The sequence below is a fragment of the Mchenga conophoros genome, linkage group LG17, assembly GCF_057382185.1.
Source record: "Mchenga conophoros isolate Kocher_MC1m ecotype Shallow Benthic linkage group LG17, M_conophoros_male_GT1.1, whole genome shotgun sequence".
In the NCBI taxonomy this organism is placed as follows: domain Eukaryota; kingdom Metazoa; phylum Chordata; class Actinopteri; order Cichliformes; family Cichlidae; genus Mchenga; species Mchenga conophoros.
The window spans coordinates 17,607,067-17,619,942 of NC_140542.1; the positions used below are offsets into that span (position 1 = coordinate 17,607,067).

The 12,876-nt window shown below is 41.9% G+C and overlaps 1 protein-coding gene across 9 annotated transcripts in view; it reads right to left on the reverse strand.

Moving 5' to 3' along the window:
- Nucleotides 1-12,876, reverse strand: part of LOC146555311 (filamin-C-like) — a 60,617-nt gene that overhangs the window by 25,850 nt on the left and 21,891 nt on the right. For 6 of the 9 annotated variants that reach the window (XM_085252873.1, XM_085252874.1, XM_085252878.1 and 3 more), the window contains exons 9-26: nt 11,781-11,903; nt 9,975-10,112; nt 9,519-9,645; nt 9,123-9,259; nt 8,442-8,635; nt 8,248-8,361; nt 8,012-8,155; nt 7,314-7,437; nt 6,858-7,018; nt 6,673-6,763; nt 5,773-5,942; nt 5,570-5,687; nt 4,376-4,638; nt 3,419-4,016; nt 1,788-1,961; nt 729-891; nt 468-628; nt 189-356 (exon numbers count right to left, since the gene is read on the reverse strand). In XM_085252873.1, the coding sequence (XP_085108999.1) occupies nt 189-356; nt 468-628; nt 729-891; nt 1,788-1,961; nt 3,419-4,016; nt 4,376-4,638; nt 5,570-5,687; nt 5,773-5,942; nt 6,673-6,763; nt 6,858-7,018; nt 7,314-7,437; nt 8,012-8,155; nt 8,248-8,361; nt 8,442-8,635; nt 9,123-9,259; nt 9,519-9,645; nt 9,975-10,112; nt 11,781-11,903 (3,168 nt within the window). The remainder of the gene's footprint in view (nt 1-188; nt 357-467; nt 629-728; nt 892-1,787; nt 1,962-3,418; nt 4,017-4,375; nt 4,639-5,569; nt 5,688-5,772; nt 5,943-6,672; nt 6,764-6,857; nt 7,019-7,313; nt 7,438-8,011; nt 8,156-8,247; nt 8,362-8,441; nt 8,636-9,122; nt 9,260-9,518; nt 9,646-9,974; nt 10,113-11,780; nt 11,904-12,876) is intronic. The other 3 variants (XM_085252876.1, XM_085252879.1, XM_085252877.1) reach the window with 1 other exon arrangement.

The following is a 12,876-nucleotide window of genomic DNA, read 5'->3' on the forward strand; positions in this document are numbered from 1 at the left end:
TAAAGCTAATGGGAGAGTTTCATGACAATACTACTAAAGAAAGATTTAACTCCAGCTTGATAATGAGTTGGTCTGACTGGAAGTCCCACGGGTATAAGGTAAGGCAGGTGCAGCTTTTTTGGAACAGCTTTCCTGGTTACCAATGGCCTGGGCAATGTTATGAGGTTAATAAGTCTTTGTAATCTTACCTGTTGGTCCATATAGCTGAACTGACAGGGGAGCCACCCCTGCCTTGCTGCTGTCTACAGTAAAAGTCTGAGGAACATGAGCCCGGACTCCACTTCCAAGGCCAGGACCTGAACACCTCACCATACTGGGATCAACCAGCTCTCGCACTGGGACCCGGAATGGACTCCCTGAAAGACAAGTGACGTAATAGACGCTCTTGATTGCAGATATCTTTACCTTAGAAAAGCGCAGAGTCAGTTATATCCAAACCACACCCTACAGGGTTAAGTGACCTTCACCTGGGATCGGTAAGCCTCCAAAGGTGATATTGACGTCATATTCTCCAGGTGTGAAGGGGATATACTCCACACTGCAGCTGCCATCTTTGTTGTCCTTACATGACATTTTTGCCTCTGATGGACCCTCAATGGCCAGGCCAAGTCCCCCAGTGCCAGCACCTCTGAGGCACGCATGAAACAAAAAGGAAGTTTAGGATGTTTAAACAGAGATCTATGGATGCTACAAAATCTATTCTGGATTTAAAAACAGAGTGACGATACCTGGTCTCAACAGTGAATCGGTTTGGTTTGTTCACCAGTCCTTCCTCCAAACCTGGACCGTAGGCTCGGACTCGACTGGGATCACAACCCTCGCTCACGGACACCCTGAACGGACTCTTTGGCACCGAGATGTCATCCAAAAGAACTTCAATCAGATGTAAACCTTCAGCAAACAAGAGTCCAGTAAAAGTGAGTATTTTAATGGATAGAGTCAAGATAATGTGGGTGAAACCATTCTGCAGTGATCCGGTGTGTAGATGTCACTGAGTAACCTCCTCATTGCTCTGTAATTTGTTTGTTCTCTTAAACTTGTATACGAAGAAATACAAATTAAATGCTTTACACATTTATTTATTTATCCATCTTCAGCTGTTGAGTGTGTTGTTTCAAAGTAACCCAAACATTTAATGGTCACTCATTTTTTTACCCCACGGTTCAGTTTTTAACCAGCAACCTCTCAGGCAGAGTGGGAGTAAACCAGACAAAGAATCACCTTCCATTAAAATTCCAGTCTGACTGAGTATTTCTTTCCCACAATGCAATGGACTCTAACACGTCACACTTCACTATCAGTGGAAAACCATCTGCTGAGCGCCGACAGACTGCAGCTATAAATACCCTTGGTCCAAACCCGCTCCTCACTGAGAGGTTAAAGGACCAGAATCCAATCATTGTAACTGATGTTCAGTACATTACTATAACTGACTATAACAGTAGCACATGCAGGGTTAAGCTTTGAGCAGCAGATATTTGTCTGAGCTTCAGGCACTTAAATATTAAATCAGATATATTTGCTCTGGAATGGTAATTATGCCCTGGATGTTGATTGCTGCTAACCCCTCTGTACACAGACTGACCGCAGTTCAGCCAACAGTCCTTCATGGCTGGCGAGGGAAAACAAGCCTTATGAAAGCCAAATGGAATTTTATTTCACAATTAGGAGGTGTTGCAGTGGAAAAACACCCACAAACCAGCAGCAAACCGTCGTCTTGCCCGTCCTCTGTCTTTGCTGACGATCTGCAGCCAGGCTCACAAACAACACACAGGTCTCAGGCTTACCGTCCTCATACGGTGTGTACTCGACTTTGTATGTCCCATCTCCCTTGTCGGTGACGTAGGCGTCTGTGTTGGCGCCTGACGGATTTGAGATCGAGGTTTTGATATGGCTGCCACCGCTCTTGTAGTGAGCTCGAGCGTCCACGATGAAATGAGTGGTTACTTCCCTCAGGATGCCTGCGGAGAGGAAAGCAGCACGAAGGCAAAAAAGTAGAGAAGAAAGTTAGTCAATGTCTCCATGAAATATAACATCCCATTTTTTACCAAGATGCAGAGAAGGACTCATCACTTTTAATCATAGCCAAAGACAGTAAAATATTTGAAATATTTCACTGAATACAGTCATACTGAACAGATTATTTAAAGTGCTACAGAATTCATGTTCAGTTTACAAACAATCAGCCATATTAATCACTTAATTTATTTTTTTGGTTCCAGTCACATAAATTAAAAAAAACCCAAACATGATAGAAAACGTGTATCATTAACACAGATCATAGTTATTACAAAAGATGGACTTTAGCTTCTAGTGCTGCATTTTCTGTCATTTCCAGCAGGGGGCGACTCCAGTGAAGTCTGATTGGATAAAAGTCTCTGAGCTCAGCAAACTCTTTCTCAGTCGCTGCTTTCAGGTCTGATTGAATAGAACAACAAGTTCATTTTGGATGCCGTGGCTCTGTTAGAGGTATGACGTTCTATCACTTTCCAGCCTCATATTTTAACTTTCACAGCATGACTTAGATCAGGACCAAAGGTTGTTTCAGGATAAATCCATCATAGTAATGCAACAAGCACTCATTTCTTCTTTGCTCTTTGTTTATTGATTAAATTAGTAACGTGAGCATTCAGCAACTTCTCCCATTTGTTCTCATTATAAGACTTTATGACTTCAGTGCTCTTTTATTGGTTTTACTTTAATCTCAATTTAATAAAGACTGCAATCGAAATACGGAAAGAAAAACGTAATAATTAAAAAAAGAACAACATACAAACTAAATGTGCTGTTGGGAGTTTATTAACTGTGATAATGGAGTCTGGTGGCGTCCAGGAGGCCAATGAACCAACCACAGAGAGCTGAGCCTAAACCAGATCACACTGGAAACAGTCCTGTCGTCGTAAAAACAGACCTCAGAACAGCAGAGAGTTTGGAAACTCTAATCACTGAGACGGATAGGCTAATTAGGGCTGAAAACAAGTTAAAGGCTCCCCTATGGTTTATTAAGGAAAATAGAAGGTAATGTGTACCCCATAACATAGAGGAGCCAAAACCCCTGCATCTTTAGTGGCAGACGTCCTGTTAGGGTCAGGGGCGTTTCTGGACATGTTTTTATATCAGGTGCATGTATCATATTTTATACACATACATGGCAGTGGCATTACGTCACTAAAATTTTGCAGGGGGTTTTGTGGAAGCATTTTGCACCCCTGCATGTTTACAGCTAATAAAAATCAGTACATTTTCACAGCTTCTCACACGTGTGCAAAATCTACTGAGTTTTCTGTCGTGTTTAGAGCACAAAATCGATGAGCAAATTTGATGACCAGATATTGTTTTACATTTGTGTTTGATTAAAGTATACAAACCTCAGACATCCTTCTTTTAACTGGGCATTAAAACATCTTTAAGTGCTCACCTCTGGGTTCCACTCCTGGTCCATAGACCTTCACTCCGCTGGTGTCAACAGCTGGGTCCACCTGCAAGCGAATGGGGAACTTTGGCACCATGTGTCCTCCATATTTAATGGTGATGGTGTACATGCCGTGGCACTGGGGTATATATGTGATGGAGTAGGTCCCATCACTGTTGTTCTGAATGTGAACTTCAGCTTTGGCCCCAGAGTCAGAGATGATCTCGATGGTGAGCTCATCCTCTCCGGCTTTGGAGCAGTCCACCGTGAAGGTTCCAGCCTCGTTGACCTTGCCTTGCTCCAGCCCGGGGCCGCTGGCTGTCACCTTGCTGGGGTCAAACACTGACTGGACCACAGCCTTGAAGGGGGAACCGGGGATGTGCTGGTCTGCAAACAGGATGTTGATGGCGTATTCACCAGGCTCAGTCGGCAGGTAGGACACAGAGCAGGATCCATCACCATTGTCCTGGCATTCAATCTTGGCCTCACACGGCCCCTCCACTGTCAGACCCAGACCACCAGTACCAGCACCCTTTGTGTCAATGGCAAAGGGGGCTGGTTTGCCTACCACACCACCCTGAAGGCCTGGACCGTAGGCTCGCACCTGGAAAGTAAATGAAAAAAACCAGAAGAGACACAAGGAATACTTATTAATGCTGGTTAGCAGAAGACATTAGCTTTAAGTCTGAGGTTTGCACCAGAATCAGCACAGATGATTGACTGAACATCCATGGATTACTAAACTGGTAGGCCTGAAAAACATTCACACAAGTAAAGATTTACACAAGGATTTCTCAACTAAGTACTAAGTACCTTTCTGATCCTTCCTAGTTGGTGTCTGATACTTTTTTCTGTGCATCTTTGCTGACTCGATGAAAGCCCAATTAGGATAACCACATGTCTTTACTTATTCTGACAAATATTAAAATTCTATCAGTGTGGGTTGTTGTGATCTTAACTCACCTTTGAAGGATCAGGGGGCATGATGCCCTCCACAGTGAATGGACTTCCTGGGACAGGGTTCCCATCGTAGCTGATGTCCACTCTGTATGGTCCTTCCTCAGGAGGAATGTACTTCACTGTATGAACCTCATTGGCTGTGCCCGACTCTACCTTGCAGGGGATTGGTCGACGAGAAGGGGAGGTGATCTTCACGTCTAGTTTGCCCTGACCTCCAGCACCTTGAGTACAGATGGAGAACTCCTGATCCTTCCCAACGTCTACTTCTGATTAGTGCACAGAAACAGCAGGATGGTCAGCAGGAACAGGGGTTTGGGGTTTAGGATGTTGATAACAGTGAAGTCTGAACATCTTTTTAAGCTGTACCCACACAGAGGACAATCCACTCACCGTGCATCGCTTTCAACCTGATGGTTGGTCGCTACCAGGCTCCAGTTACCTAGGTAACATTCTAATGTATTTACTAGCCAGTCATATGTCATTCACCAGTATCCTGAGCTAAGTAGCAATCACTTTAATTGCTCTCCTTAAAGTTGAGAAACGTTTATGTCACGCGTGACATCATTGAATGTCATTGATTTTCCTGTCACCATGTGAATTTTTTCCTGTGTGGACGCAGCTTTAGACATAAAGATGAAAAGCTATTATTTTTGGAAATGCTGGCGTGTGTTCGGCTGCACATTAAGGGATATTTCTGTTGGAATCCTTTGATACCGATTATAAACGAAATGGAAAAGTGGTCTAAGCAGTTCAAGCTTGTTTTATGTTAAATGATTCAGAAAGAAGAGAAATTTCCACTGCAGATCAGAATTACACATCAGTTAGATTAAATTTAATGAAACAGAGCTTGAATGAACAGCAGCTCAGAGTCATTAAGGATCCCCATGAAGGGGTTGTGATTGTCTTTCAGAGGAACTCCTGGATTCTTTTGTTTACTCATCTAATCCATCATTTACTCTCCACCTCACTTATTATAATTAGTACCAAACTGTGCAGGACTCTCTATGGAAACATCCTGTAATCTAAAGCTAAACAGCAGCTTGTATTTAGGAATTTGTGATGAATAATTCCAGGAATTTAGCTGGAAACACGCATTCTCTGCTTCATCTGCTGCGTCATGAAACCCGATCAGGGCTCCGTATGGAAGCACTTTGCTTCTGTATGATAAATGTTCCATTTTTTTCCTCACAGACTTACTGTTGTTCAGTCCCTGAACTTTGACCTTGTTGAGGTCCAGTGGGGGGGCCACAATGATGGTAAATGGACTCTTTGGGATGGGGTCTCCTCCATGACACACAATGATGGACATGCTCCCCTGAGAGAAACACAAGCAGTGCTTAACTTATGTCCATCAGTCACCTCACAGGTAATCCATCACACATGTGAAGTTGGTGTGTTACCTGCTGCACCGCCGTGTAGCGGACAGTGTATGAGTAGTCATGGTTGTCGATGATCTCAAAGTCTCGGACGGCATCACCTTTAGTTGCTCCGGTGAAGTGGACCTCAGGTTTGGCTTTACCAGCTCCCTTTGTATAAATGGTGAAGTGGGTGGGCTTACCCACCTCCACCCCTGCAAAGTTCAGACAGAAACTTTATTAATAAGGTTCTTCTATGTGCAGCACTTTGTGATTCTCTGTCTAGAAAGGTGCTATATAAATAAAATTTTACTTTATCTAATTTAATACAGATAACAAGCTAAAACCTGCTGTCCCCCTGATGGGAACAGGGGCTCCAGCAGTGAGCCAGTCCTAACAGACTAATTAAAGATTAAAATGTCCAACTTTACAACAGATATAGATGTTTATAGTCTGATACAGTCTTTTTAGATTATTTAAAGTTTGTATTATTAGAAGAATAGAATAGAATAACCCTTTATTGTCATTGTACATATAAATCAAAACTGTGGGTGCTCCACCCTAGTTGTGCCAGAATAAATTATAAATAGTAGGCAGCTGGAATCAATAGAAAACATCCATCCATCCATCCATCCATTCGCGTCCGCTTATCCTGTTCAGGGTCGCGGGGGGCGCTGGAGCCTATCCCAGCTGTCATAGGGCGAGAGGCGGGGTACACCCTGGACAGGTCGCCAGTCTGTCGCAGGGCCAACACACAGAGACAGACAACCATTCGCACTCACATTCACTCACACATTCACACCTATGGGCAATTTGGATTAACCAATTAACCTATCCCCACTAAGTGCATGTCTTTGGACGGTGGGAGGAAGCCGGAGTACCCGGAGAGAACCCACGCTGATTTTTGTGTTGTATTGATCGCAAATGTGATAAAACCCAGCTCACCTGTCCTGTTGAGTCCAGGTCCCTCTGCCCTGACTTTGGCTGCATCATGGGAAGGATCCACCTTTATTCTGAAGGGGCTAATAGGGATTTCCTGTTTTACACAATAAGTGTGAGATGTTTTTTAAATTCAGTTTTAACATAGATGTGCATTTAAGATTTGATCCAACTGTTGACCCCTCATTTACCTGATCAGCGAACAGCACCATGATGGTGTACTGTCCGGGACCCGGAGGCATGTACTTCACTGTGAATGTGTCGTTGTCGTTCTTGATGATGTCAAAGTCGATGTCAGCCTCGGCAGGTCCGACTACACCTGGAGCGCACTTGATGCCAATGCTGACATCACCTGCAGGGAAATAATAATTAACTCTATTACAGAGATTCAAGGTTATTTCTGCAGTAATATTCAAACATCATGTAGCAGTATTCCTGTACTATTTAATTTCTTTCTAATTAAACTCATAAAAACAAAACTTGGCATTACAGCATGTTTGTGTGCTGCACAGCTGGTCTGAATCTGAGTTAAAGTCATTCATTGGAGATCAAGCTCAACGATCAGAAAGACAAAACAATCTCCTATGTGTCGTGCATTGTGGTGGCGGGACATGAAAAGAGGACATTAGACATGAAACAGGTCTCACCCTGTCCGGCTTCACTGCAGTCCACAGTGAAGTAAGTCGGCTCGTTGGCCTTCAGTCCTGTCTTCTCCACACCTGGACCGTAAACTTTCACATTCTCTGGATGGCTGCCCTCTCCGATAGTCACCTTATTCACAACATTACCATCATTGTTGGCAACAATAAACCTGGCTTCTATCTAGACTCTAACAAATAAATGCAAAAGCTGAAATATGGAAGAAATCATGGAATATAAACATCCATGCTTTTAAGGAAAATTTTAAACTCATCTTTTTCTGCTAAGAAACATTTGAGGTGATACACTGAGCTCTCGACACACTATTATTAAAACACTGCAGCCACCGGAATACCTCAAGGCTCTATTATGGGTCCCCTAAAGTTCTGTATTTACATGACAGCATTTTGTCCTTCAACGAATAGAAATCGTGTTTAGCAGACATCTGCTTAAATTAAAGGTTAATTTAGTTTTTTCCATTTAATGTTTTACTGATTACTAACAAAAAACAAACCTGAAACTAATCTCACATAGTGTCTGTTGTAAGTTGGTAATAATTCAAAGAGCAAGGTATTTGTATGTTCGTGTTAATGATTGACCAGTTTACACTGCAACAAACTGCAGACATTGTCAGTGGGATTAACAGATTTAAAGGATATACTTCAGTGACTTTAATGTAAGACTATATTTGGTGTTGGTTTTATACCCTGAATGGGCTGTTGGGGACGTTGACTTCACCCCAGGTGACGATAATGGTGTGTTTGATGGGTTTTGTGGGAATGTAAACACAGAAGTAGGTGCTGTCTCCATTATCTGTGATCTGGACGTCAATGGGGAAACCATCTGAATCCTACAACACAAACAGATTTACACTGGTGTGACTTTGAAAAGATGTTAATGTGTTATTAAAACATTACGGAGAGGCTGCCTCTGAATCCTCACCTGAGCATAGAGCTTCAGCTCTCCTCTGCCAGCTCCATGGGTATCAATGGTGAAATCAGCAGGTTTGTTAACAATGCAGCCCAAAGGCTCCAGACCTGGACCGTAACATTTCACCTGAGGAAGTAAACACATCACATGTTTAAAAATTAAACATGCAGGAAAATGTTTGAAACTCAACAAGGCTCTGATCTGACCTTCTCAGGGAAGATGACACTGGCAGCAGGGAGGATGTGGGCCATGAAGGGACTGTCCTTGATGTCCTCGTCATCACAAATAACATGGACGGCATAGTCGCCTGGTTCAGTCGGCCAGTATCGAACATCACACGATCCATCGCCTTTATCATCACACTCAATCTTAGCCTGGGAGGGCCCCTCGATAGAGAAACCTACACATAGACGCTGTTATTTAAACACTGCCTATCATTGATGAATGTGAAAACAATGGGATCTGCCCATGGAGTTCAATACTTTACATGACACACAAATATTCACAGAAATAGCAGGATATACCATCAGATCCAGAGGCTTTTGGACAGTGGCAAACATCTTACACACAATGCCCTGTTTTCAGATGCTCAAAAGTAACCAGACTGTTGATAAGGAGTAGGTCTGCAGGTTGTTATTCCATGACCACTTAAGCAAATAAAAGATGTGGAGTTCTGTTTGGTAGCTGTTTACTGAAACATATGAGGTGTTAGATTTCCTTGGTCTCGTTTCGTTTGATAGATGCAGCAGAAATGTTACATCCTTATTAAATTTAAAAATATTTTTTCAACAAGATGTTGAAGTACTGTGGATTGCTTTTGACCATAAGTCAGCACCTTAAGCTCTTAACGTTTTCCTGAGTCCCATCTTTATGTTATTGTAACTAACCGAGAGTTCCCACTTCAGTTCCAATGGCCTCCACCACAAAGTCAGCACTCTTCCCCACCATACCGGTCTCCAGACCTGGACCCCAGGCTCTCACTTTCTGAAGCCCTGCCTCCTCACTGACATAAACTTCAAATGGGCTGGAAAAACAGAACGAATTGATTAGTTTTTATCTTTATTTCAGATAAAAAAAAAAGTTTACATTTATGCACACAAGTCACTGGAGTACCTCAGGGTTCAATCTTGGATCCTCAATATCTTTAGTTTTATATGGCATCACATGGCCAAATGATTAAAATGCATGCATTTGTTACTATATGTGACATAATGCACAGCTGTAATAAACACTGTTAACTCCCCAAAATGTAATAGTATGTATAATCACTCCATCAACCTCACCTGCGAGGGATGCTGTGTCCGCCCCAAGTGACGGTTACGATGTACTTTCCTGCCATGACGGGGTAATAATTACACTCATACAGGCCATTTTCCATCTCAAGCACATTCACAGACTCCTCCAGGCCCTCTATATTAAAAATAAACATAATCCACAATCAGCCCACCTTTACTGAGCTAAATTTCAAATGAAAATAAAGCCAATTACCAAAAATAAAAACATTTTGTAAAACACACTCACAAATGTACATACACAGGAGAAACCTCTTTTTGGATATTCTGGAAAGGCCATACTGTGCTGAATCCATCATTAAAAATCTCACAAATATCAGCTATAGTCAGTGTTCTGTACTAAAAATAACAGGGGTTCTCTTCAGTTTTGTGTTTAAATGTGTTTCCTTAAAGGGATTTTAGCTCCAGTTGGTGAATCTCGTGGGTTGGTGAGTCTTGCTGTCTTACTTGGTCCTTTTACGGTGATTTTGAGCTCCCCGCTGCCGGCTCCTTTGGTGTAAACTCTGAAATCTGCCAATTCTTTCACTCTCAGACCCTTCGGCTGCAGACCTCTGCCAGATGCTCTGCAGGCGTTTGGGTTACAGGCTGCAAGGATCAGTCAGATGGAGGTTAAGACTGGGAAACGATGCTCAAATGATAATGAAACTCACACAAACACACAGAGCCTGTTTCATACTTCCTATGTAATCCTACACTGAATCGCCTGGAGAATCATCAGAATCTGTCTTATCTGTCCAACTGCCTCCTCCAGCTGAAGCCATAAAGTCGGCTGCTATCATGGAGGAGCTATGAAGCTTGAAATGGAGGGCTGAGTTGGAGTTAATTTGGTCTCAGAAATTAATAGTTAATCTCACAGGTTACTCATTTACTCTCTCAGACTGATCAGTGCACAGCTGATTGAACTCAAATGATTACTGTGTGTACAACAGTACACAGTGATTCTAACTAAAATATACTAACAACACACACACAGAGCAGCACGAGTTTCTCATTAGTCAGCTGATCAGCGCCATAAAATGCAGTTTGCTGAGGCTGAAAGGGAAAAGCAGCAAAGAGGAAGACGTGATGAAATCAGAATTCAGAGCTGAAGATTCAAGAAAAATACAAAATACACACAAACTTAATAGCAAACAGAAGGAAAAACTTGCTATAGATTGATATGTTCTTTAAACTTAAACTTAAGTTTGAAGCATCAGATTTGAGAACACGATGCACTCAGAGGATAGAGCGTCGGTTAGCTGCAGAAGGAAGAGTTACTGGAGGCGACGTGAGGAAGAACAGGCAGGGTTGATGATGATGTTGGGGAGGAGCAAGTAGAAGATCACTCTGGCATTTAAGCCTCTTCTTTGATTATATATAATTATGTGAAGTCACTTGCTAACCACTTTATTTTAAAGTGGTTAATTTTGTTGTTTTGCTAAGATGTTATTAACACTTCTTATTCTGTTTAGTTGTTATTCAAATTACAGATTCAAACCAATAAAACAACCCAGAATCTTCTTCATAACACACTTTTTCTTAATACCTCCTTATATAGTTGAACCCTGTTCAATTCTACAAAATTTCTTAAAATTAAAAGTGATACCAAGAAAATCTGAGCTGTTCTTGGGCTACTTTGTCAGTGTCGTTTTCCAGCCCTCAACGGTTCTTGTAGATTTTTTGTTAACCATCTAAATCAAACAAAAGTCTCCAAATGTTTACAAGACGTGACCCACCACACATACTAACCCACTCAGGAGAATATTCTGGATTTTTGCTGACACAAAAGTTGAATCTGTGGGCAATGGAGCTAAAAAAACAAAACAAAAACAAAAAACTGAGCAGTAAATAGCTTGAGTTACTTGGAATTGCTTTCTTTGCTGCTTTTATCAACCTACTGACCTAACAACATGTTCTCAGGATAGATAGTTTTGACAAAATGCATCCCAGAACACCACAACCAACCCAAATGTAAATTATTAAGCTTGAATTTCTACAGAACTAAAGTGTAATAAAATAATAATGATAAAATAATGATGAACTTAAATAATTCCTAATTATTTCTGATGCCATTCAAAAAGGGCTTTAGACTACCACATTCAGTTTCTGAGATGTAGAAAAAGAACAAGCTGCTCAGGATGAAGCAGTGCCAGGACATGCTGTAAGGCAGGGAACCCCCATCCATATGGGGCCAAAGTGAAGACAGTTTGAGTCGAAAAGACCAGGCTAGCGCAGGCAGGCTCCAGTTGCATCCTGTCAATGGCCTGTACTAACTTGGTCGCCTGGGTTTGGGTGGTGTTGGAGGAGGAGCTCTCCTGGTCTTGTCAGCAGGTGGGGTGCGTATGGACTGAGGTACAATCTGCACTGGAGACCCAGGAGGAGGGACACTCTGTGAAACTGAAGGAGGGAATAACAGTATGATGCATTTGTACATCGGCACAAGGAGGACAGAACCCAGATCGGTTAAAGGGCAGCGTCACCAAAGCAAGACGAACTCTCCAAATTCAACCAAATCAACCCAACCCAAACCAAATGAAAACTAAGCAAACCCAAAATAACCCAACCCAAATGCACTAAAATAAAGCAAACGAGCCAAATCAATCCAAACAAAACTAAAACAAATCAAACACAACCAACAAACCAACGCTAAATAAAACATAGGAAATCCAGTCAACCCAAAACAAACTATTCCAGACCTAACCACCTAACCAACATAAATCAAACCCGTAGACAGTTGGGATAAAGTTTAATTCTGCATTAATTCTGCAAAGTTAGTCTCAAGTCACTGGAATTTTCTCAAGTCAGTTGAATCAGGCTAGTCCCATTTTCAAAGATAAGTCAAGTTAGACTTCAAATTAAGGTAAGCTATTCCCAAACTCAGTGTCCTGGATCAACACGGTCCTGATTTATATCTTAAATCCTTGGAAATCACATTTCACGATTCTTAAGTTCAATATTGAAAAATCCCCTCATCTAATTCCAAATTAGTTTAATCCAACATGACATCCCAAGGCTACTTCTGCAACAAATTACAAGACAAGACCAAGTTGCCAATAATACCCTAAATTTAGGCTCCAAATTAAGACAAATTAGGAACGCTCCAAACATGACTTACAAGTCCTAACCAAAAGTAGCCAAATCCCAGATCAAGAACAGCCAAGTCAGACATAATCCAGTCCATATAAATATCCACATCCTGTTCCAGCAAACCAGAGGTGATCAAACACCACAGCCTAAAAACATGAAAGTCCATAGAGTGAACCATAAAGGAAGCACAGACAATCTCAGAAGACCTGGACTTGGACGATACCAAAGGTTCCTGTTACAAAATCCATTGAAGTTTAATGTTACACGCATGCTGATCAGAGAT